Raw genomic sequence first — 27,083 nt, 5'->3', positions numbered from 1 at the left:
GAGTGCTCAGTAAGTGCTGTGTCTGAGAACACCTATCTCAGAGCTCCTTTTTTTACTGGCTTCTCTGGTAGGCCCGTCCCTTCAGGCAGATGAGCGCATATATGACATATAATATGTTTGTGGTTAGTAATATAGTGGTGTGCCTTGTGATGATTTTGGTTACAAAAATTGTGCCACTGCAGAAAAAAAGGTTGGAAAACACTGCTCTAGACAATAGTATGAGGCAATTTTTTTGGCAGGCTTAGTTAAATGACTCAATTTAATCAGAAAGTAATTGAGAAATGTTCAAGCCTGAAGAAATGGAGGGCAAAATGTATTTATTTATTTATTTTATTAATATCAAAAAACATTCCATACATGCAACTCAAGTTTAACAAAACTGGTCTGAACAAAACTGGTTTGAAACAAATCTCCCCCCACCCATGAGAAAGAGAGGAAGGCCAGCAGAGTAGCACTTTAATAATATTAAAAATATGTAAATAAATAAATAAATAAATAGAGAATCAACTTTCTCAATTTAAATGCTTATTCTAAAATGTTATTTATCAGATCCTGCCAGGTTTTGAAAGGGCAAAAGTTATGTTCAAGGAGATATAGGTATTATGATTTTAAAGGCAGAGTAACACATTTAGCTTGGACTTGTCCTGTGGGTGTAGTACAAGACAGTGTGGGGGGGGTGATGGGGGATTTTGGTGAGTTATGTTTTAAGATTCTGCGGATCTTACAATGTGAATTTGTGCCCAGGTGAGGTACAAACTGGCAAAGGACTGGGCAGACTGGCAGCAGAGGCAGAATAAGATTTGGATTGGAATTATTCTATGGATGTGTTATACGACAGACAGAAGTTCACATTACTAGAAGATTACAAAGGTGGGGTATGGACATTATGGTGTGGGTTTCGGCAGAAAGGAGAACTGGGCAAGTTGGCAGACAACTAACCAATTTAGAGATAGGTGTATTATAACATTTGGGTGGCAGGTGCATCTGTTCCTTTCCATAGCTATAGGGTAAGTTATGGGAAGAATAAGGGGACTGTGAATGTCATGAACTGAAGTTTTGGAGCACAGTAGAAATGGGAAAGCTGGCATTAGATTGGGAAGCATGGGGGAAATGTTGTAATACATTTTAGCCTGGATTTGTCCTATGGGTCTGGTACTGGCCAGGCCAAGATGTGCATTGGCACTATGATGAGGACCATGAGAGCATGTGGAATGACCGGATAGATAGATAGATAGATAGATAGATAGATAGATAGATAGATAGATAGATAGATAGATAGATAGATAGATAGATAGATAGATAGATAGATAGATAGATAGATAGATAGATAGAAAGAAAGAAAGAAAGAAAGAAAGAAAGAAAGAAAGAAAGAAAGAAAGAAAGAAATCAGGAGAGCTTGGATGTGTACCTGAGCAATCTGGCAGCATCATAGAGCGGCTGTTTTCTGGAAGAGAAATCATGATATAATATAAGTAAACTAACACCTTGTTTGTCATATGCTGTACAATATTAGTGCAATGTTTTACTTTTCATTTTGTCCAGTGCATTCCAGCTGTATGCAATAAGTTGTACAGGAATTTATTTCTTTATCACAATAATAAGAGGACTTTGCCTTCCAGAGTCAGATGAGAGGTAGGAGTGGCTAACGCTGATTTAAAAACACACCATACATACAAACCACAGCATGGTAACACTGTGATAAACAAATGATGCAATGCATCACATCCTTATCTGAAAAAGGATATCAATCATCTGCTTCCAGTTTCATTTTTAGAGAACAAAACTCTGTGAGCAAGACCTAGCCATAGACAAAAAGTCGAGAAACTTATGTTTCAGCCAGCTGCAACGTTTCTGACCATGTCAGTTTCTAGTCTGATCAGCTATGCTACTAAACTTATCTGCTCCAATGGAGGTTCAATGGATTACAGAGAACTTCACAGACTGGTCACACATTATTTTAATGATTCAGACAACGTGCTACTAAAGGTCTTGAGAAATAAAACACGTTTTGTTGTAGCTCATGGAAAAAAAGAGCAAGCTTCAGGAGACAGACTAAGTCCCACCTGCAAAATCTTTGCCAAAACATCACTACGGATGTGCAAAGTCTACCCGAATGGATCCTGTGACAACTGCAGAGCTTTGCATCTTTGTAAATACTTTGTGTATCAGAACTGTCTGTATGACAATGGAAGGTAAGTATAATGAGGTTTTTAAATGTTGTTACTCCTGTATATTTCAGAAATCAAAACTGTAAAGAGAAAAAAAAACCAGCTAAATTCTTAGAACTATAGTGCAGATTTATACGAAATAAGTGACACTCAGGGCTGATTGGTTCCAGTGCTTTGTTATTCGAGAAACTTTAAGAAGAGAGGGAGACAGCTTTGTTATGCCAACAGAGGAGTTACCTGGTCTTAGAATTTGCTCTGGGGCATCACGCTTGAAAAAAATAGATTTTAATATAGCTAGAAGTAATTCCACAAAGAACAAATGCAAACATGACAAAGAATGTCTGTGGTGAAAATGTAGAGATAAGATAAGATAAGAGGCGATAGGTGCATTTAGAAGGTTGAGAATAATCACTGAAGCATATTTGCAGTAGATTAGGATTTCCATGTACAAACAGAAAATTAGGTGTGGTTGATGAATCAAGGGATCTACAGAAAACATTGACAGTATTGAAATGTAGCTAGTGGAGCACAGAACAGTGACCAGACCTGGCTCTGAACCTATGCCCACTGGAAATGAGATACTACATAAGGCACAGCAAGGTCATTTTTCAAGAACATTTTTAGTTCACTAACCTAAAGTCCCAAAACGTGTCGGCCTGATGGACAATGATATGAATATTTATTGTCAGAAGTTGAAAGCCTGCATAGTATGGCTTTGCTGAACCTCTGGATTGTGTTACTTATAATTAAGAGTTGTTTACCTGACCTGTTATATTTTTACAAATATGTTTAACATGTGGGAAGCCTGTGTGCTCAAGTTAAAATGTTAAAAAAAATGTATTTATATTTTAAAAAACTACTTTTGTAACAGAGGTTGGGTTAACTAAAAATATTCTTAGTACTTGGGCATCACATAAAGGGATCATTTTCCTGCAGATTATCTAATGTTGTCTACATAATTCTCTGCATAAAAAGTCCTGACACTGCACTCTATGTGGGAGAAACTGGACAAACACTCCGCCAGAGAATGAATTTACACAGATTCCACATTAAACATGGCAACACAGATGTTCCTGTAGCGGCCCACTTCAACAGCCATGGACACTGTGAGAGGGACTTTAAAGTCACAGTGCTTATGGGCAACTTCAAAACACAGCAACAGAGAAAAGAATGGGAAGTTAAACTCATGTTAAAATTTAATACATTACAACATGGCTTGAATAGAGACAAGAGTTTTATAGCCAGGTATGAGGACTGTTTGCATCTCTCAGACTGACACAGATAACCTGTCTACAGACCCATAGTGTTTTGAAAAACTCATCACAGACTTCAAAGGACTTTGCTGGACAGTATTCTTATCCAAAGATCTTGACCATTCATTGTTCTTCTCTCTCTTGTTAAATTAATCTTAGCCTGAATGAACCTATTCATTTTTTACATTTAATACTTTTCATTTAAAGATTTACCATTGTTGTTTCTTCTCCTAGTGTGTTTATATAAACACAGGGAACTTCAGTTTCTGCATTACATCTTGCCCGAAGAAGGGGCCAGAGTTGCCTCGAAAGCTTGCATAGTGTAATCTTTTTAGTTAGCCAATAAAAGGTGTCATTTTGCTTGGCTTTTCTCTAAATTATATTCTTGAAAAAGGATCTTGCTGTTACTTATATAGTATCTTTATTAAATTGCAGCAAGTTTAATATAATTCTGATGGTTTTTTGATTTACTGGAAATGAGAGGCAGCATTGCACTAACTGAAGTTCTTACCAGTGAATTAAGAAAGCTATATTTAGTATAGCACTTTTCACCACAAACACCATCATGAAGTGCTTTATAAAGCAGTCAATTATCCATTTTCTGAATCTGTTTTTTACAGGGTTGGAAAGAGACTTCATTTGTCACAGCAAAATTAGGCACAACCGCAGAATCCATGACAGACCACAACAAGGCACACACTCATACTCGGTCAGTTTAAGTCTTGCCAATTAATGCAATATTTCTTTAAGAAATTCACACAAGTTATGACTAATTATGCAATCAATAACGTCAGAGTCAGAAACAAGTACAAGGAAGTCGGTATTCAACTGATAAACAAGTGGTGAAGTTGTGAAAAAATCTCAGCTTTTAAATAATTTAAGGAAGTCTAATAGAAAAAGGAAATGCAAAGGCAGTTAAAGGCCTTTTCACACTGTTATTTGTACTTGTTTTCATACAGTATTGCCCTGTTTTAAAAAGTTCACATAGCTTTGTACATGGATAAAGTGACTCAAAGTTAAGTCTGAAGTGACTTAATGTCTTGTCATTTTCCAGATTTCTGTTTCCTGTTTTATACCATAACATAACATTTCCAACATAATCCAGTTGACGGTTTAGGCGGGCCAGTGCCTTTCCTGGCAACCATGGAAATAAGGCTGAAGCCAACCCTGGGAGAGGTGCCAGTCCATCCCATGACAGACTCAAACTTTGTGTTATGTTCCTTTATACCATACGGGATGAGGGATGAAGAGTTCAGTGAGAAGAAGCACAGGAACAAGATCTTGTTTATCTGTCTTTTGCTTTTCGCCCATAACTTTTATACAACTTTACACCTCTTTGCCTCTCTTTCTCTCTCTTCCACGTCAGCACCCTGCTTTCACGCTGACCAAGTATTTTTAATCAGACAATATCAGATCATAATGGGCAAAGAACATGAAGGAGACGGAGACAGCTGATGGTCCCAGGACAACAGAATACAGAGAAAGCATGAGAAACCCCCAAATATGTCTCAATAAGCTTCCCCATTAAAAAGAACCAAGACCAAGATGCGAAATACAGAGGCCTGGGACACCCTATCTAATCCTTTGGGCCCCCTGAATGAAAGGAAATCTAAATTATAGGGGTTCCTGTAAAATACATTTTAAAAACATGTTATAGTGTTATAAATTACTCAATGTCAATTACTACATTAGTGAAAAAATACTGCAGTGGAGTCCAGAAGGCTCTTTAATGTCAGGACTGGAAGGCAGCTGTTGCTGAACACTTACCTTAGTTGACAGAATGAGACACTCAAATGATAGCAGCAGGTCTGGTATAGGAGGAAAGCACATCATTTTACAAGCTTTAAGAGCATTATGGATTCATGCCATCATGAAGCACAAAAAGGGAATGCAGTCCACACAATTCATAAAACCCAGACCTATCCACTTTGCAGCCCCAACTACTGTAAAATGGTAGGCTTCCTGTCTGCACAGGCCCAAAAATGGGGTTAAGCTATAAAGTACAAAAATGCACTTTAAGTAGGAGAGGGAAAACCATTTAATAATCTCTGGTTTAAGGATAATTAAAAGCAAAATATTTATATTTAAAGGTACCTATGAAAGAAGGCAATGCAGCAAAATCAAGTTCTACCTAAAAAGCAATACCAAAAGAAAACAAACTCAGAAATCTAGAAAACAATAAATAGTACCTTTAAACAAAGCAAGAGCTGAAACCAGCAAATTCAAGAGAAGAACAGAATTATGAAAGAAAGGAATCTAAATCAAAAGTGCAATGCCAAAATTGAAGTGAGGACTGCAGCTTCCCTTTTTATACAGCTAAAGGAGACAGGCCCAGTAACAACAAAAACTACTATTAACACAACACACAATTACACAATGTAACAGATGGCCGGGGTCCATGCCTGGCCAGGACGCCCCTTCACCACATCTGCCAGGGGGACAAGGGTGGGAACCCCAGTATCTCCCCCTGGACGCTAGATGGCAGCGTCCCTGGGTTGCAGCGGTGCCTCAGACTCCCCCAGGGCTTCATGGGGGTTGGAGTTCTGTGCAGCTCTGTGGGGTTCCACAGGCGCTGCCAGGGGGTGCTGCAACAGGAGCAGCTGGCCCCTTTTGGGCACTGGTTTCGCCTTACCCGGAAGTACAGGCGGATGTCAGCAGTCAACCACCTGGAGCACTTCCAGGTGCCTGATAAAAGGGGGCCAGCAACCACCACTTGGCGCCCAGAGTCGGGTGAAGAGGAGGACAAGGTTGCCTGGGAGGATTGGTGGTGTCAGAAAGAGAAAAAGAGTGCTGTGCTTAAGGTTTTGGGACTGTGTTGTGGCTGGAGGGAGTACGGGGAAGACATGCCCTCCAGCTGAAGAAAAATAAAAGTTTGTTGAGTTTTACACATGCCTTACTGTCAAGTCTGTGTCGGGTCGGGCGCTATACAGCGTCCATTCTTACAACAATAACTAATAAACATCACAATATTACAGAAATACTATAAAGACCATGAAAACAAAATCCAAATTATTAGTGGTACATAGAATATTATTAAAAATAACAATAAATACTTTAAAATTAAAAGTCGAGGAGTCAGGGATGAGTCCCTAGCTGTAACATAACAGGAAGGATTGAAGAAAAGAGGGCAGAGACTTTCATATAAAATTAATAAATTGGAGGTCCACACAGGCAATAAAACTACCTGGGCATCACCTCAGTGGCAATGAAGAGTGTGGAACTACCTGGTCCAGGATTTAATATGCATATGAAAATGATCAGTCCATCCCAAACCAGAATAAATCATATTGACTAGTGGACAAATCATGAGGGGAATATAGTGCATGAAAAGCTTGATGGCCTTTATATCTGATGGCCTTACTTGACTTTTGTGAAAGTCACACAAGACTTTGGTACTGATGTACTAATCTTATAATATTTGTCTGTCATGTGACTGTATGAACGTCTAAGGAACAATAGACTTTCAGCTGCTGCCTTCCTGAACTATTATTCAGTTTTTTGGCACATACTTTCTGGAATTTTGTAATGAAGTCCGCCTATAAAGGTTCTAATCAGTGGTGTTTTTGCTGGGGCTACATGGATATGAGAGAGAGAGAGAGATAAAGAGAGATTGACACTGCCAGGAGGGGTGGAGCCATCTTGTGGTGTACAGTGTGTGTGTGTGTGTGTGTGTCTGTTTGTACGGGAAAAAAAGAGAGACAGAGAGAGAGAAGGCCAGGTATTGCTTAAGTCCATTGGTCTGAGAATGTGAATGCTAGTTAGCTTTGGGAGAGATTCTGGCTTGGATCAGCAAATTGAGTTAGGAACAGTAAAGGCAGATGTTGTTCTCTCTGACCCCAAATGACCACTGTAAGATGGAGCCATTGGCATGAATGCGTAGGCAGTGGAAATGGCAGAGAAAGATTACTGGAGCTGCATGGAAGGAGTCATAGAAGATTAGAGCAGTGGTACTGGAGGGCAGCTGAAGAAGGAGTTGGCCCTCAAGTAAACCTCATGTGAGGAAGCGAGGAAGAGAAACTGCGTTTCAAAATAGATTAGGCTACCAGCACCAGTGATGATAAAATGTCAGCCAGATAATGCCATTAAAAAGAACAAAATCACACAAAACATATTTTCTCATAGCAAAACCACCCAAGGACAGTATTAAAAGATATGTTCACTTCAACATCAAATACTCAATACAAAAACCAAAACTTTAAATTAATATTTAGAATATTTAGGTACCGTATTTCCAATTTCTATTCAATGGGCAAAGTGCCAAATACTACTGGTCCTATGTAATTGATGTGATACATTGTAATGATGACAATAACTCCAAAATAATGAGATATGCAAGTTCAAAAACCCTTTCAATTGCATCACAAGAAATCAAACAAGGGCTCTGGTCTTCAGGCCCCATGGTGGAACTGAAAAGTTCATGATGCATGAGAGCTCACTGAGCAGAAGTCTATTGAAAACACTGCAGAGTCAAAAAGCCTGTCCAAGCAACCTAGAAACAGACTAGCAGCAACAGGCACAAAGAAAACTTCAAATTCTGTTTAGAAATATTTTTCTAGATAAGTAACTGCATTGAACATACCAGCCAAAGTCCGTCCTGTTAATCTCTATTCTAATGAATTTAACTTGTTTAAACTTCTAATTCTGTTTATTGCTTGGTGATACAACAATGTAGTAAACTTCATGACTAACTAACTGATAGATTACTAATTAACATTCTGTATATAAAACTATTTTAGATGTACAAATGAAGTCCAAGTTTGATTACCAATATATTTTGGATTTTTGTGTTGTATTGATATTGGTAATGTTAAAGATTAGCAGTTTTAAGGTTGTTTATTTTTAATATATATTTTCCATGTCTAAAGTTTAGAATGCTTTTAGAAGTTGTGGACTATGGTTGGCAGCTTATCCCGGCCAATACTCCCAAGCCGCCAGAGGGAGCCCTCCCTGTAACGTGGAGATGCCCCAAATTCCAGCAGGGCATCATGGACTATGGAGTTTTAATGCACAGCCCTGCTGGATAATGTCGGGGCTGTCAGGGGACGCTGCAGGGAGGCACAGAGACATTTATTTTCTATATAGCCCGGAAGTACTTCCATGTCACGAGGACAGAAGAAATAAAGTACTTCAAGGCTGACGAAGAAAAGGAGTTTTCACCTGACCTGGAAGTACTGGGTAATCACATGACCTGAGGGATCAAAAGCACTTCCGGGTCATGGGCTAAAAAAGACTGTGGGAGATCCCAGACGGACAAGCTGAGTTGGGAGGAAGGGAACAATGCGTCTGGAAGAGGAGGATTATTGATTATTGTATTGTGATAAATATGAGTATTGTGGAGTGGAGGGTGCTTTGTGCACTTGATTATTATAATAAACTCAATTATTGTACTTTTATCTGGTGTCTGGCGTCTGGCCTGAGGGTTCAAGGGGATGACAGCGCCCCCTATCTGTCACAAAGTGTATAGGGTGGTCCAGATCTAATTATGCAATTTTCATTACACTATAACTTATTAAGTTTTTTACATAGAAAATCACCTGAAAAATCAATGACCAACGAGAAGTGTATGAACTGACGACATGAAGAATCGTCTTCACGCCGAACTGGAATCGTCCCAGCATAAATCAAAGTCATCCAGACAATATGGATCTGCATAATTAGATCTGGACCACCCTGTAGAATGCTTTTCCAGCTTGCTGAATGCTTTTGGCTAATTCTAATTTAGTTATAATTGAAGTTCAAGTTAATTGTAAATGAGTAGCACTGTGGCATAGCATTTGCAGCATCTTGAGTTCACATCCCATACCTGTCTGTATTGAGCTTTCTCCATGACTGCATGGGTTTTCTTTTTATGTCCATAAAATATGCATGCCAGGTTAATTGGCAATTCCACACTAGGACTATGTGGGAAAGTACTTTAATGGGTCATTTGATGGAGTACTGCCCTATTCAAGCTTTACTCCAGACTTCTGTCTGATGCTCCAGCTTCTTCAGCCATGAACTGGATTAAAGGGATTTTGTTAGAAATTTTAAGTAGATAAAGCTTAGTCCAATAATTAATTATGCAAAATTTAATCAGTGCTGTACTTCTTTTTTAATATTCCTGTTTACACCATGTTTTCTAGATGTCGAAATTCACATGACCTTAACTCAGATCACAACAGTCCATTACTGAGATATCATCATCTTCAAGACCTTGAACAGACAGAGTTATTCCAGTTGCTGATGCAGAATGATGTTTCCCTTCTGCCTGAGGTACTATAAATTTATGGCTGTTCAGTTTGGCACTTAACACAACAAGGAATAACAGTACTCTAGGATTACTGCATTGTTTTTGATTTGATATGTAAATAAATTGCAACAAGTTATTACAAGTTTACAAACACTCTGTCAGAATACAAAAACATTGATTGTACCTAACAGTTAATCAACACTTAACAATGAGTGATTATAAGGTAAAGTTAGCAGAACCACAACAAGCTGGACTTGCTCTATTCGAATGTAAATGCCTTGAAATGTAAACCTCCAGTACAACTGAACAAATCTGACCACATCTTACTTCAACTTACAATCTATGATATAATACCCATCTATCTATCTATCCGGTCATTCCACATGCTCTCATGGACCTCATCATAGTGCCAATGCACATCTTGGCCTGTCCAGTACCAGACCCATAGGACAAATCCAGGCTAAAATGTATTGCAACCTTTCCCCCATGCTTCCCAATCTGATGCCAGCTTTCCCATTTCTACTGTGCTCCAAAACTTCAGTTCATGACATTCACAGTCCCCTTATTCTTCCCATAACTTGCCCTATAGATATGGAAAGGAACAGATGCACCTGCCACCCAAATGTTATAATACATCTGTCTCTAAATTGGTTAGTTGTCTGCCAACTTGCCCAGTTCTCATTGCAAGCAGTATTGGTGCTAAAGCATAACAGCAGGACACCATGAACAGTAGAAAAATGGGCAAGTATATAGTAAGCAGTCATAACTAAATAAGACACTCATAACATAGGAAAAGATACAGGGACTGACAATAATTAAACTAAACAGCTCTAATAAGACTAATCTATACTAAATTAACAAGTCTTTAGCCTTGCTTTAAACTCTGAGAACAGACTGATGTTTTTTTACACTGAAGATAGAACAGTAATTGTAAAATGCTCCAGAGGAAAAATGTGTCTTCAGCCTATATATCAATGTGGTGCCAAATGGTGATTATTGTGCTGATGAATTGAGATTTAGGGTAAAATCCACAAAGCTAAAGGAGCATCCAGGTAGAGCTTTGCATTGAAGATCTGAGAAAGAACAAAGGGCTACAAGTTATTATAGCTTGTTCTCCTTGGGTGTTCGAGTAGCAAAGTCTTTACATTTTTGCTAAAATGAGAACAAAATCATTGTAGTTGAGTTATCTCATGAACAATATATGTTACTGTGCTTGATTTTTGTCTGTCTATCTATCTATCTATCTATCTATCTATCTATCTATCTATCTATCTATCTATCTATCAACCAGCAACAAAGACCAAGACCAAGATGGGCTGAACTAAAAAAAAAAAATATTCCTGATTTTAACCTTCCCAGATCTTCTACAGCATGTGTAGTATGAAAAAGAGCAAAGGTAATGTGAGGCTATTGAATCATCAGAAACATGACTTAAAACATAATGTGTTTGCAAAATGATAGTTCTCAAATCTCAAATAAGGCACTACTAACATGACCAGTTTAAACATTAATGGAGTAATGGTCAGTAACAAATTAATGAAATGGACAACCAGTGCTGCATGTTCTGTTCCAAAACCTGACATTAGCAGAATATACGCAGAAGTGACCTGGGGCATGTAAGAGGCGCATATCTTTCGTATTTGTTCTAGGGTCATGTTGGTGGATTCCAGCAGCTAACATAAAATCCACTATTCAAATGGAGCACAATTGTACAGATGGAGTGTGGTTAAGGAAAATTTTACACAAACGTTAGGACATCAAGAACCATAGATACACAAATAATTTACTTTTATTTGAATGCATAAATAGGAAAGATAGGAATATCAGAGTTTAGAGGTTAGGCATTCATCTGCCTGATTCACACCAACATTCCATATTTAAATGCTACAAGCAGAAATAAAAAAAAAAAATCTTTTGTAGATTTTAAACAACCTTCAGAGGTAATTTCTTAAAAGAATACTTTTTAATATTACTTAACATGTGTAGTTTGTGGTGATGGCCAAGAAAAAGAAATTAATGTCATGTTTTCAAGCAGAACTAATAGAAAAGAGCTTATAATATAATACAATCTAATGGTGACCAATGCTGTAAAATAGCAAATGATGTGAAAAAAATCCATGTAAAAAAGAAAAAAAAACCTCAAGTTACTCCTGTCATATAACCTACATGCCAGTTATCCAGTCGTATGTTGAAAACATGCAAAATGCATGCTTGAAACATATCATAAACAGCAAATCCTGTATTTATCCCATAATAGTGTGGGTTTGAATTGAAAACAGGACTCTTGACCAATGAATGGGGAGAGGCTGGTCTCCTATATGGAGTAAAGAGCAGCACTGACAATTTTATTTCCATTTAGAATCTATTTTGTTTGATTAGCAAGTAAACAGAGTCTTGTTTTTGCATATATTCTACATATGCATTTATCTTGCATTAATACTTATTAATTAAAAAGTGAATATCACAGGAAGTCAAATATATAACCAAATTTTGTTTTGCTTTGCTTAGGCAAAGTTATTAACAGAATATGAAAAATCAATACATAAATAAATAGATTGGTTTTAATTGATTTTAATTCTATTTTTCTTTTACTTCACTGTTTATTTAGACTTAAAGTAACAGTAGAATTTAATTTGGGTACTTGCAACAACTGTGTTTCAACTGGAATATCACTACCCCCTCAGATTTTCAAATGCCCCCTTTATTACTATAGGATGAGTGGGGATCACTGTTAGTAGGCATACCCCTGGACACCATAAACTGAACACACACATTTAAGCACTGACTATGAGTGGTGCCTGCACAGCCTACCACCACTGTGCTAGTGTTTCAGATGGGAGGTCACTAGCATAGGTTTCATCAGACTGAATGAGTGCCCACAGGACAATAGTGGCACAATAGTGCCTTTTATCCTACTGTCACTTACTACTGGAGGTGTCTCTCCTCAGCTGTCGAACTCTGTGGAAGAGAAGTGACAGTCTACCCACACTATGTGCCTTGCATTTACTTTTATTTCCTCAATCACCCAAGATGTACAGATAAAGTATAGGAGTTCACTGCAAAGCAGTATTTTTAGCAAATACAATAAGTAATAGCAGCAAAAATAAGAATAATAACAAAGTCTGGATATAAAATCCAAAAAAATTGCAGCCTTGTCTTAAAGTCAAAAAGCTTCAAACCAATCAAATAAAAAATAATACTTTCAGTAAGGATATGAAAGCTATTGAATAGAGCATACAGAGGATGCATCTGTGCAAGAGGGGGAAATAAAGACAGAGAACGAAAGAAAGATCTTCAGGTGGGTTGTCTTGATTCTGAACCCAGGCTGATGCATGGACAGTGTGGCTAATGTATAAATGCATGAACTTTTCTTTTTACTTAGCCTTGGGCGATCCATCATTTATACCATGTTTTTCAATTGGAGTTCTGGGCCCTATGTGTTATGAGCTTGGAGTTTCAAAGCATGTAGTCCTAAAAAAACTAACAAAATTTACCAATATAGGGGGATATCATCTTCAAACTCTGGCTAGTAATAGGGCACACATACGAGTTTTTACAACAAAAAAAATTAAGTTTAAACAAAAAAGCTCCAAAGAGCACAACAGGCATTCAATGCCTTTACAAAGGCAATTCCAAAACACCCAATCAAATATTGGAAAAATGGTCAGGGCAATAGACCAACAGAGCAATAAACTCATTCTTGTAGTTTCCTTCAGGAGGGTACTTGAGTCATTCCCTAGTCAAGACCTGGTTTATATCAGTGTCATAAAGACCAGAAACTGGGAGGATTAAATCCATACTTATAACTGTCAAAGTCTCTCCAGTGAAGTCCAAAGTTTACAAGGTGGGTAATGAACACTACATTTACAAACATAACTTTTTCACTATGTAGCTGTCTTTAAGATTTATCTTCTCTATGAATTTCAGCCTCTTTCCTTTTGCCTTCCCATTCAAAACTAAAAGTTCAGAACTGCTTGTTCTCTTATTTGCCCCTGCTCTATTTCCACTAAACTTACTCTCTTTATATATTATTTCCCTCCTACCCACATCAGTGGTACAGTACATGCTACAGTATTGTCAAGCACTTATTAAATTAGACATTGACCTTTATTTATTTAACAGCATATTTCATTCATTCATAATTATTTCCCTCAAATAACTTAACATAGGCTCCTGAGAAATTATATATATTTTTTTGACAAAAGAGTAACTGTTTGCTATGCCTATGCACTCTTTCATGGACATTCCTCTTGCTAGGTTTATCATTCTTTGTAGTTTATTTCAAAAATTCATTGAATTTGTTTTCATTGGCTAGGTGTTCTTTAATTAATCAATGCTTAGCTGACCCATAATTTTTATTCACACTGCTTACTTGAATTCCAGCTTCAGCAACACTCCATTTTAACTTTTTTCCTTTAATGTGGGAAGTGACATCCTTCATATTTTGGCCAGTGTGATTTTCTACACTGTGGTGTGCTGGGACGGTAACGTCACTTCAAGAGTTCCACTGAATCAATAAGCTAATTTGAAGGGCAAGCTCAGTTAAAGGATGCATTCTAGATCCCTGGAGGTAGTAGCGAAGAAGAGAACTAAAATAAAACTGTGTGCCATTATGAACAATGCTACACATGCTCTCTCTGACGCACCTGTGATGTTGGAAGGGTCATTTAAATACACAGAGGGGATTGGTTGTTGATTTGCTCCTGTGACAATTGGAGGATGCACACTGTAAGTAAACATTAGTGAGTATAAAGACTTTGGATTTTGGAGAAGCAACTGGTCTTGTGTGTTTTTTCTGCAGCAGACACAACAATTTGGAGATGAGGATGGGATACTTTTCACTACCAACCCAGCACCTTTTCTTGCCCTGCCTGTTGACCCCCCCCCCTGTTCCATGGAGGGCTTGAAAGCAAAGTTTTGAAACATATTTGGAGGCGTTGGACCTTTGGGAGATCTCCAATGCTCGCAAAGGTGCTCTGCTGCTCCACTGGGCGTAGAAGGTCAACGCATCTTCATTACACTTAGTTCAAACACCACCTAGACGGAAGCGGTTGCCACTTTAGATGCTCATATTTTGGACTTCTGTGCCGACTCATCTTTCGTCAACATGCACAGTTACCTGGGGCCTCATGTATAACGCCGTGCGTAGAATTCGCACTATAACATGGCGTAAGCACAAAAGTCAAAATGTGCACGCACAGACAAATCCAGATGCAGGAATCTGTGCATACTCCAACTTCCACGTTCTTCCGCTATATAAATCCCAATCAGCGTGAAAAGTAACGCTTGTGCACGCGCTTTATGTAATGCCCCAACTCCTCCCAGAATTACGCCTCTTTGAATATGCAAATCAATATACATTGCCCTTAAGCGCAGCCTTTTGTGAAAAGACAATGGGAAAAGCACGGGAGAAAATAAGAATTTCAGCAAATACCAAGTGGAGGCAAAGGGAAAACATACCATTTGTTTAATTAAACCGTGGTATAATCAACAAAAGGAAGCTGATCGAGTGACATAGCGTGTTGGAGAAACTTGAAAGCTCACAAAATCGCACAGTGCCGGAAATAAAAAAAGAAGTCACATATCAAAGTCGCCATGAAAAGGCGAGTTGTAGCCCAGTGTCTGAATGTCATATGAAAGCTTATAAGGGTACAGAGAAAAAAAAGGCAAACAGTGGGCAAAAAGCACGAAATGTCAACTTCAATCTCGAAATTTCCACTTTAATCACGTAGTTTATTTTGTCATTAAAATAGAACATCATAAACTTCATCTTAAAATCGTTTAATTAACCAGTTTCTCAAGTCACATCGTAATTAAAGTATAGCAAGTTAAATGCTTTGTTTTGTATGTGATCTTCTATGCGTTTTATGTATGTGAATCACTACGTGCTTCTTAAACTGGCTCTCTTGATCTGACAGGACACAGAATCCATTACATTCATGATATTACAGCTCTCTGAATAACTAAAATACTGAGATGTATACGTGATATTATTTTCATGATGATAGTTAAAGCATGTTATTAAACATGGGCTTCACGGCGCAGTGATTGTGTGCGACCTTCGATGAAATTATTTATTGCAGCAGTACTCATGGGCGGCTCTATGTCCAATAGAGAAAGTCCAATGTCAATATGATATCTTATGCACGGTGGATGGCCACATCCGTTGCGGACACTGCATGGCCGCCTCGTGCTCATGACACAAGCGTTTAACTTTTGTCGAAATTACCGCTGCGTTTTTAACTGAGTCATTATTTTCTCTTTCTGTTTTATATTCAATATATATTGGCATGGCCGCCCCTGCAGTCCTTGCTTTTCTTTCTCCAAGTGACCGATCGCCACACAATCAGCTCTGTAATAGACGTTTAGCCATCTGTAAGCTTAGAGCGCCGATTCTTCAAAACGTTTAAGGAACATTGAAATATCTTCGTAGTACATGTTTAATTATTCTGTCTTTCACGCTAGTCCCAGTGAAGAATATACCCTAGATTATTTAAATGAAGTTAAAGTTTTATCTGTATAATATAATAAACATATTTTGCTGCATTTCATCTTAAAAATTATATCGTCATCATATGTAAATACGCGCTTTATAAAGTGGCGCAGGTTGTGTAATATTATAACTGTAGTGCAAGTTTACAGTGAGGCAATTGTACTTATAAGTACTAATAGTTCTACAAGGAGCACTTGATTGAGTGCGTTTAAAGTTCTTGGGATGAAACTTTCTGAACTGCAAGGTCCGTACAGGAAAGGCTTTGAAACATTTTGCCGTGGCTGAGACAGCGTGTTCTTGAAGCTGTATATTGATAATTCTCTTTCCGATCAGCTGCTGAGCTGTGATTCCCCACTCAGATACAGTGATATAAATACTCCGAGTGCTACAGTGAGAGTAATATGGAAAAAGATGATCCGCTGTGGCAACTCCTAACGGGAGTAGATGAAAGAAGAAGAAGGTGCAGTTAGAGTAACAATGCTAAAGCAGTTATGGTATTTGGAATACTATGGCTATTCCCTGGACCATTATATTGTTACAAGTTAATTACAATCAGATGCATTACACTAATAAACCATATGCAGTTAGTTTCAGTGTATTTATAAAGCTGTGTCACGAAAATAAAGAGCAACAACACAAGAACAGTAGCACTGCTTTGACGCTGGGTGCCGCCAGTCTGCAAAACCGAGCGGAGAAATTGTGTACGACAAGGTATGAGGCACCGTGGAAAAGTGTGTGGCTTTACGCCAAGTGTAGGTTTTATACATCGCGGTTTGAACATGGAAGTTCTTACGCAACATTTCTGTGCATACGCACCGTTTATACATGAGGCCCCTGGTGAGTCAGTCTTGCAGTGTGTCACAAACCTTCGAGGTTTAGCTGGGTAGTGAAGATTCGGCAGTTTACAAGACAAGATGATCCGAGATTTATTGATCGAAAAGTCTAATAGCCCTTGGATTTGGGACAGACTACTGCTGGAGGCGGACGACCTTGCATTAAATCGTGCAGTTGACATAGCAGTTCATGTTGAAAATGCAGAGCGCTGCAGTACTAGCATTCGCAAAACAGGAGTAAACAATCCTCTGGCCACCGTCCTTTGCGGATTTTTCGATGGGCAGATCGTCTGCACCATTATAACTTCACTCTCCAGTTTACTCCAGGAAGCGAAAATGCAGTCGCTGACATGCTGTCATGCACAATGACTGTGCAAACAGTTGTAGAACTAGAGCAAGACATGGAGGCAGATCTGGTACAGCTGCTGCACTCTCCCCTTCAAGATACTATGTCCTTTCGGGAACTGCAGGAAATCTCCAAAAATGATCCCCTTTTCACAACTCTTCATGCCTACATCACTAATGGATGGCCATCCAGAGTGTGCTCTGAATTGGAGCCTTACTTTAGAGTGAAAAACGAGTTGTCTATTTGGAATGATCACTGAATTGCAAGAGGAAACATTGCTGTCGTTCCAGAACCACTCCAGGGCAGTGTCTTATCAATGGCACATGAGGGTCATCTTGGCATTGCCAAAGTAAAGCAGCAATGTCGCGAACGGGTATGGTGGCCATATATTGATCGGGACATTGAAGCCCTTGTCCGTGACTGTGAAGCCTGCCTTTTAAGTAGTAAGACAGGTTTGCCACCCACCTCTACTCTTCAGATTTTGATTTGGCCTTCTCATACATGGTAACATCTCCAGCTTGACATTTCTGGAGAACTGCATGATGTTCCACATCCTCAGAGGTTTCTGATTGTGGTCTATGATTTACTTTTGAAGTGGCCTGAAGTTTTTCCTGTGGGCTCCATTACATCAATAGTTGTAAAAGACATTTAATGTAATTTGTTTGCTCGATGGGGACTGCCTCATGTTATCACGACAGACAATGGCCCACAGTTTACCTCACATGAGTTCCAATCATTCCTATCAGAAAGAGGATTGAAACATATTTGTACTGCTTTCTATCATCATCACCATCATCACAAACAGCCGTTTCAACTTTTCAGCCATGTCTGGAGGACAGAAATATGATTACTCAAAATCCAAATATACCCAAGCCTCAGAACCCAAGACTTCCTGTACCATCCCCCTCTACTGTTTTTGCTCTTCCTTCAACTAGAAGGCTCAGTCCACCTCCGGCTGACCTGCCAACACACTCGGACGAGATTTTTGCTGCAGCCATTCGGATTCCTAGGGCCCGACAACGACCAGCCTATTTGCAAGACTATGCGAGTACATTTAGTATATAGATCTTTTTTTTTTCTCTTTTGGGAGGGGGGGAAAATGTGATGTTGGGAGGGTCATTAAAATACAAAGAGGGGATTGGTTGTTATTTGCTCTTGTGACAATTGGGGGATGCGCACTGTAAGAAAATGTTAGTGAGTAAAGAGTTTAGAGAAGCAACTGGTCTTGTGTGTTTTTTCTGTAGCATACATAACACCACCAATACCGAGTACTTTCAGCCAACAAATTATTCAGCAGAAGTGTCAAGAAACACTACTGGGCTCCTTTATATGAAAAACAATACATCTTCATAATGCCACACTGGGACTAGGACTGCCAAGTCAGAACTTTTCTTTCTTTTTAATTTTCTTGCTTTATAATAATCCAGTGTGTGTATTCAGAATGTATGTGTGTATATTTATTTATCTATTTTATTTACTTACTTATGCACCTATTTATATAAAGTATTTATTTAAAGAGTTACTGTAAAAAGCAAAATTTTCCCCTGGTACAAATAAATATTTAATCATGAAGTGGGGACAGTTCGTAGGATTCTGTTCTCCCTTGGTCAGTGTTGACATTCCCCTTCCCCACCCCTGGCCTTTTAAGTATCCAGCCACTTTGTTAATATATTTTTGAAAAGGAAGAGTATTGCTAACATTTCTTCCGAAAAAGGGGAACCTGTAGGAAATTAAGAAACAATGCCATGTCACTTTCAGTATTTTGCAGCAGTTACAAAATTGTATCAGAAACTCCAACAAGCTGGTTAGGAACTGTAGAGAGAGAATGTCAAGATCCAAGTTTTAGCATGCCAGTTAAATCAGTTTAAGATTTTTTTCCCCATGTACGACTTCCAGGCATTTTTTGGATTTGTATTATATAAATTCTATAAACAATAAATAATGTTGATCTCTGCCAATTAAAAAAAAACATTTAGTCATAAAAGCTTATCAAGAAAAATAATTAAAAACAAGGCTGTCATTCTTTTGCAAAGCAATGAAGTCTGTTGAGTTTTGGGTCTAAATGTAGTGTACACGTTTTATTTTATTTACCTCCTCCATAACAACATTTCTAATATACTGAAAATCACTTTTGATTTGTGTGAGCCTTATGTGGACCAGAAAAAGCTGTTCACTGTTACAGAACTGCCAACATGCCCTATTGTGTTTCATTTAAAATAGCAGCATATGCAAAAAAACATAGTGGTGATTGCTTCTTATGCAGAGCACAATGATAAACTTGTCAAACAGTAAATGAAAAACATAAATATATACAGTACTGGGAAAAAGCAAAGTTAATATAGGTAATAATATAAACAACAAAACATAATTGTAGTTAGGGCCTGTTTTAGCAGCCATCCTTGAAGGGAAGCTAATCATAACCTGCACTGTTAGGAATGCAAGAATATGCAGGCAAATGTAGAAGGCAAGTTAAAGCAAATGTACTTGATTAAGGGTACAAAAGTATTAAAACATACAGTAGAGACATAAAAATAAAAACTGCAGGTTTTGGCACAGAGATAGCCTGGAATCCTATTTACTATACCAATCATACACCTTTTCAGGACACTCAGGAGCAGTCAAAATCACAACCATACAAATCAAAATATAAAAAAAGTTTATTGGGAGACAAAATAAGGAATACAAGGAAGGGTATAATGGAAGGATCTGAACACAGGGTGAACATAAATGAAAAGAACAAATAATTTACCCCTGTTGGGCCTGTTTCCTCTGGTATATCCTTATTAGTACTTAAAATTTCATTCTTCTTATTAACTCTTTCCTAGCTTCCAGAACTCTTATTAATACTCTGGTGTTCTCTCCTCTATGTGGCCTAGTGAGTCAATGTCCTCAATCCACTACTGACTCCAGGCTCAACCAGAATACGGGCTGGAAGTCCTTTTAATTTCTGACCCAGGTGTACTTCCAGTGTCAAAATGATGTCTCCAAAAAGTATGTCTGGGTCCACAAATGGCCAATTAATGTATGCAGAAAGAATCCTGTGAGCTCTTGCTAGGATTTCAGGATTTCTTCCAAAAGGCTTGTCTGTCAGAACTACAACTCAATGCCACCCATGGGAGTCAGAAACCTGGCAGATTTAATATTCTTCTGACATCTGTTTATCTGGAAGACTAATGATTGCTCTAGCCAAGACCTCCAGTTCCTATTTAAGACTTGCATCCCCTCAAGGGAGTACTCTAGAGTCTGTCCTAGACAGGTTCTCAGCATATTGTCCTTGGTATGATTAAGAACACATCCTGGGTTAGGACAAACATGTCAGTGCAGTGGCCTCCAGTATCCTTTCTTGTCCATGATCATTTTGCTAATTGAGTGTAGTGAGATGCAGGAAGCTTTCTGTGTATTTGGAAGATTTAATTTGGAAAAAAACTGTGTGAAGGATGGCCGGCCAATACTCCCATGCCGCCAGGTGGAGCCCTCCCTGCAGCATGGAGGTGCCCCGAATGCCAGCAGGGAATTGTGGACGTTGGAGTTTTCCTTTACAGCCCTGCTGGATACCATGGGGGCCACTAGAAGGCACTGCAGAGAGGAACAGTGACTATTTTCCCTACGCCCCGGAAGTACACATGGACAAGGGGAATGACGTGCTTCCAGGGTAAAGAAGAAGGTTTTTATCTGACCTGGAAGTGTTCCTAGTCACGTGGACAGAGAGGGCAAAACACTTTCGGGACAAGGACTATAAAAGACTGAAAGAGCTCCCAGACGGAGAGCAGAGCTGGGTGGTAGCAGGGCAACGTGTCTGGGAGCTGGTGGAGAGTATTATTGTGATTATTATTATTGTATTGTATGAGTATTGTGGAGGAGAGGATGCTTTGTGCACTGTATTGTGAAAATAAAGTCAATTATTGGACTTTTATTTGGTGTCTGACGTCTGATTGGAGGGTTCAAGGCAGCGATAGCGCCCCCTACCTGTCACAACTGTGACCTACTGAAGGTTTAGGCCTATACTCACATGTATACAGATTCTTCCATAGGGTGCCAGTCATTCACAATCTTATGGCTTCAGGTTACAAGGAGGCTGTTATATTCTTCAGTATTTCAAAAAATTAACAGAATTTACAAAGTTAATCCCTAGCCAAGCTGGGACTGTAAGAGTTTCTGTTCTTCGGCTAAATACATACACCAATTCTGCCAATTTTAATTAACATTTTAACAGAATCTGGACACTGCTGTGTTCCAAACAGTCACATAATAACTAATGATTCAACCTACTACTGCTCACTGTGTAACTACAGCTGATAAATATTTCACTCCTAGATTCTCAGGCTTTTTTTTAACTTGTTTGTGTCTTAAGTGGAAGACTAGTTCCAATGGGAGACAGGCAGGCTTGTTTTGACTTGCCATCATAGGACTTGCATTGTAGGGCTAATTAATTCTCAGTTTTCTAATGTCGGTAAAGATGTTATTTTCAGATTCTTCACTTGAAATTTTACATTTAGTGACAGATTACAGCTGATGTTATTATTAAATAAAATACTGATCATACAGTTTGAACTTGAATTTCTTTGTCCAAAGAACTGCTAACAGAAATAGGAGATTTTATTATTGCCCATAGTGAAGTGGTAATATTGGAAACAAGTTAAAAATGTATGGTTAATACAAAGTAGATGCTCTATCAATTACAGTTAGGTCCATAAATATTTGGACAGAGACAACTTTTTTCTAATTTTGGTTCTGTACATTACATGAAATAAAGGGATTGTGTTAAAAATGCTTTAGTTGACTCACATTTTTATGCAATCTATTTGTTCAACCAACTGAATCAATGCTGAAAGTCTGCACTTCAACTGCATCTGAGTTGTTTCATTTAAAATTCATTGTGGTAATGTACAGAACCAAAATTAGAAAAACATTGTCTCTGTCCAACTATTTATATATAACTAGCCATGTGCGCCCAACTACGTTGCGCGTGTTAAAGTTGTCTGTGAAAGGCTCCCTGTTTAAGCACGGCTGTCAGTCGTGAACTGGGCCTTTTGTCGCACAGCATTATGATTTTTTATAAGGGAAATAAAATTACACAACAAAACCCTTGGACATTGAAACACATCTGGAAATGCACTGAATATAGGATTGGAAAATGTTCGTCTCGCTTAGAAGTTGATGAATTAATTAATTAGATGTTTTGATAATCTTGCTTTCGCCTTTTTATACGTTCAATCATTGCCTTTGGGTAATAAATTTAATGTAATAATTTTGTTGCGTTTACCTTTATTCGATGCGCCAAATTGAGGTCGCCCTTTTGAAGCTCGCCTTTTTGTGCGCGCCATTATTGAAGGATACCGTGTCGGTTGAACATGAATTCGCGGACAAACAAAGATCAAGATCCAAATGAAGATTATATGCAGTGGAACCTCGGTTCACAACCATAATTCGTTCCAGAACTTTGGTCGTAAACCGAGTTGGTCGTGAACCGAAGCAGTTTCCCCCATAGGATTATATGTAAATACAATTAATCCGTTCCAGACCATACGAACTGTATGTAAATATGTAAATATATGTAAAGATTAAGCACAAATATAGTTAATTACACCATAGAATGCACAGTGTAATAGTAAACTAATGTAAAAACATTGAATAACACTGACACAAAACACCCAGGTTCCCTGCTCAACTACACGAGCAGGCTCGCTCGCAGCTCTCTCTCTCTCTGTAGTGCACAAACACACAAACACTACCCACCCCCACCCCTCCCCTCTGTCAGAAGCACATGGAGCACTTTTTTTAAAATGAGTTTTAAGCACAGCGGAAAAAAAAGGAACATTAGAACAAATCCGAAGTGTACAGTATTTAAAAACCAACCACAAGCAAACAAAAAAGTAAGATTGCAGGAGATCACGCTATTTTAGCTTTACATTCCGATCGCTGTAAACACTTTTTTATAAAATGAGTTTTAAGCACAGGGAAAAAAAGGAACATTAGAACAAATCCGAAATTTATTTAAAAACCAACCACAAGCAACCAAAAAAGTAAAAAGATCACGTTATTTTAGCCTTACAGCCCGATCGCTGTAAACACTTTTTTTAAAATGAGTTTTAAGCACAGCGGAAATAAGGAACATTTGAAAAAAGAGAAAAATAACATTGCAACAATTCACGCTACGAACTGAAAAATTAACTTTTGAAAAATCCGTAATACAAAAACCACCAAGAAAACTAACCTTGCATGAGTCGAGTTATGGCATGAAGTGTTTTCCTTCAGGGGTTTTCTCTCTTGTGATTTCTTGGGTTTCTGGTGTTTTTTAGCCGTTTAGCTGGTGGGAGTGAAAGCCTCATGCAGCCATTCCAAAAAGAAAGTTCTTGTGACCCAACCCTTCGTGTTTGCCCTCCACATTTACTGTCATTCTGGCTTTGTTTACATTGTGCTGCTTGAAAGCACGAGGGTTCTCAAATTGGTAAATGAGTAAACTGGTAAACAGTTTTTCCACCTCTTCCAGCACTTGAAGCCTCTGCCTGGTTAACGCTGTAACTCCTTTTGCAATATCACCTGCTTTAATAGATTCTTTCTGCTTTAGAATAGTCGAAATCGTAGATTTTGACTTCTTGTACTCGACGGCAAGATCAGTAACACGAACGCCACGCTCAAAGTTTTAAATAATTTCTTTCTTTACTTTGATTTCAATTTTCTTCAAAACTTTCTTCTCACCACTCTTCACTTGCTTAGAAGCCATAGTTAACTGCAAAAGCATACAAAATACTGTAGAGCACAAAGAGAGCTCAAGTAAAGCACGCACTTTTGACTGAGAACAATGAACCAGCCAGGCAGGCAGGCACGCGGCTCGCTCTCTCTCTGCTGTGTGTCAGTAGCAGGCAGGCACGAACGTGCACGCAAACCTCCCCTCCCCCCTGTCAGTAGCAGACAGGCAGGCATGTGGCTAGCTCTATTTCTCTTTCTCTCTCTCTCTTAGCAGCAGGCAGGCACGTCTGACTGAGAACAATGCAACACGTGCAGAAATCATAGGCGCGCACAAACCAAAAGGGAAACTGGCTTTGTTCGTATACCGAGTGTGTGGTCGTGAACTGAGGCAAAAGTTTGCCGAACTTTGTGGTCGTGAACCGAGTTGTACGTGAACAGAGACGTTCGTGAACCGAGGTTCCACTGTATAGAGATTAGTAAATTTAAAGCACAACAATTTGTTTAGTTTGAATGTCTGTGTTTTGAGGTGTGACTAGAGTCCTACAGTCTTCAGTAGTATAAGCTTGGAGGAGATTCTTAATACAATGCCTATGTTTTAGCTGTCTCTCTACTGCCATCTAGTGCTTCTTCTTCTAATTCATTCGCGGACAAAGATCAAGATCCAAATGAAGATTATATATAGAGATAACTATATATAAAATGTGATTTTCTTATTTCAATAAATAATAGGTTTACTACATTTCACAGAAATAAGAAAACCCTGCAATCATTTCCACCAATTTTAACACTGACTGTAAGTCCATCCACTTTTCTTTCTCAATAATGCAGCTGAAACTCCCTCCTACCCACCTCCTATTTGCACTCTTCTCTCTCACTTTACTTGCCTGTCTGCATTCCTCTTACCTCACCATCCAACTATAGATTTATCTTACAGTTCAGACTGTAGTATCCTGGTGCCATTGCAATTAAAGGGCTTACCTCTATCTGGGACCCCTGAACACACAGTGGCAAGAACTGTATAAGTACTCATGCACTGCCACTGTGGGATTTTATATTTCTTTCTTCATACCTCTTACGCTCTTCCACATCATGTAGTACTCCCCATACCATTTGTATTTTTCACCTTTTTACCTAAGTTAACAATTTTAATATAATATCTGAGATTAAAATTATTTTAAATTCTTGGTCTTATACACCAACCAAAAATATTGTAGTTTTTGCAGGAAATGTAAAAATGTTCTTTGCAAATAAACTGGAAATGACTCAAGAACCTTTACTTTGTAGGCTTCCCAGTATTACTCACATTGTTTATATTGTTGTAGTTGCAGTCGTGTTATGGCATTTATAAACAGTATATAATAAAATTAATCAAAAAAAAAAAGATAAAAACTTGCATCTATCTGTCTGCGTTTGCGTACTGTGTACACAGATATCCATCCACTAACTGAACTTATTTGTTCCACTCTCAGGTTCACAGGGGCCAGAATTGTATACAGGCAGGATACAACACCAAAAACAGACCTCGAACCCACCATGGGATTAGCTATATCACACACCAATGCATACTCATACAGGAACAGTTTAGAGTTGGCAGTTACAACAATGTATACAGTATATTTTAGGGTGGGAGAGGAAAACTGGAATAGTCAAAGATAAAAATACAAAAAGAGAAATGTGCAAACTCTATATAAATAGTGGTTAGACTGGGGATTTGAAGTTTCAGCTCAAAAGCTCTGAGACAGAAGTGATCTGCCACTTCGTATGCAAAAATATACACATATATATGTATATACCTTATATGAATACTTATTTTTTTTTACTTTATCATTTTCAGATATGTGCCTATTACAATAAAGGCGATGGTGATTATGGATCCTGTAGCTTCAAAGAAAAGTGTACGAAACTTCATGTTTGCCAATACTTTATGCAAGGCAATTGCAAATTTGTCTTAAAATGTAAAAGATCTCACAAATGTGATGAAAACACTCGGAAGAAACTAGAAGATTATGGCTTTGGAGTGAAGCTTATCCAAAATCTTCCTTTACTGTATCAAAATATGAATGGGATTAACAGCAGCAGTCATTAATAAAACATAGATTTCTGTTATCTTTTCTGATATTTTTTAAAGATATTTAAATGGTGTATGCTGAACTATTTTTTCTGATTTACCAAATATAAACACTATATGTAAAGTAGTTATTTTTATACATATCAAGTTTTGTAAAGATAGTGCACATGCCCATGCTGCTTGTTGACCTTATTAAGGACAAGAAACCAAGATCCTAATTACGTTCATTAATAGCAGAGAATTTAAGGAGATCACAGATGTGAACACAGTCTGCTACAAAATTGCTTGTATTAAGCTGTTATTGTTTAATTGAAAAATCAAATAGTATTGATGCTGTGGTCATCATGCATACATCTCTAGGGTCTCCTCCTATTCTAAGTTTTTTAGTCTGCCCAGATCTTTCTTTCATGATAAATACCAATACAGTGCTGCAAAAATTCCTCTTCAGTAAATATCACAAGCAGACAAAATCAGGATACATTTCTTTTCTTTTTTTATAGTTGGAGTACATGCTTTATGCTTATGGTCACAGAGTACCAGTTGAGGGGTTTGAACTCACAACCTCAGAGTTTGAGGTTCAAAAATTCAAAGCCACATCACACTGCCTGCCTTTTTATAAAATGGTAACCACTCCAAGCAGCTTCATAATTAGAAGCCAGGCCTAGAAAAAATGGAAACCTGGTATTTATATGGCTTGCTAATGCTTTCATTCCGTGAAGACAAAACTTTATCACAGTGTACATTTTTTATTATCTGAAAACATTATCCATATGTTTTGTGGTATGGAACAGATTTGTACTTCTTCATCCTTTCTCTCTCATTTATTTCAAAACATTTTATTCACACAAATACATCATGATGCATATACACAGGTTTAAATGGAGCCACATGGAAAACAAGCAAATGGAAAACAAGCAACAATTAAAACCTTAACACAGCTGTTTAAAACTAAAATGGGCAATTAAGCATTCTGAATTGTTACAAGCAAGTAAACTAAAACTAA

General features: G+C 38.1%; 1 protein-coding gene across 2 annotated transcripts; it reads left to right on the top strand.

Moving 5' to 3' along the window:
• The first annotated feature begins 1,431 nt into the window (after window positions 1–1,431).
• Window positions 1,432–27,083, top strand: LOC120533823 (protein mono-ADP-ribosyltransferase PARP12-like). 2 transcript variants are annotated; one of them, XM_039760837.1, is made up of 3 exons: window positions 1,432–2,192; window positions 9,544–9,673; window positions 14,452–14,836. In XM_039760837.1, exons 1-3 carry the CDS (start codon window positions 1,828–1,830, stop codon window positions 14,569–14,571), a joined length of 615 nt encoding a protein of 204 aa, XP_039616771.1. In that variant the 5' UTR covers window positions 1,432–1,827; the 3' UTR covers window positions 14,572–14,836. The 2 variants fall into 2 exon arrangements, with proteins under 2 accessions (XP_039616771.1, XP_039616770.1); XM_039760836.1 differs by lacking the exon at window positions 14,452–14,836 and adding an exon at window positions 25,847–27,083 and having other exon boundaries at window positions 1,434–2,192.

The sequence above is a fragment of the Polypterus senegalus genome, chromosome 8 (assembly GCF_016835505.1).
Source record: "Polypterus senegalus isolate Bchr_013 chromosome 8, ASM1683550v1, whole genome shotgun sequence".
NCBI lineage: Eukaryota > Metazoa > Chordata > Cladistia > Polypteriformes > Polypteridae > Polypterus > Polypterus senegalus.
This window is presented reverse-complemented; position numbering and strand designations above follow the sequence as displayed.

Bases quoted from the DNA above. Each gene is read 5' to 3' on its own strand.
- LOC120533823 (XM_039760836.1), top strand. From the start codon at position 1,828: ATGTTTCAGCCAGCTGCAACGTTTCTGACCATGTCAGTTTCTAGTCTG. The intron at 2,193-9,543 runs GTAAGTATAATG...CATGTTTTCTAG, and splicing joins TGTCTGTATGACAATGGAAG to ATGTCGAAATTCACATGACC. The intron at 9,674-25,846 runs GTACTATAAATT...TATCATTTTCAG, and splicing joins ATGTTTCCCTTCTGCCTGAG to ATATGTGCCTATTACAATAA.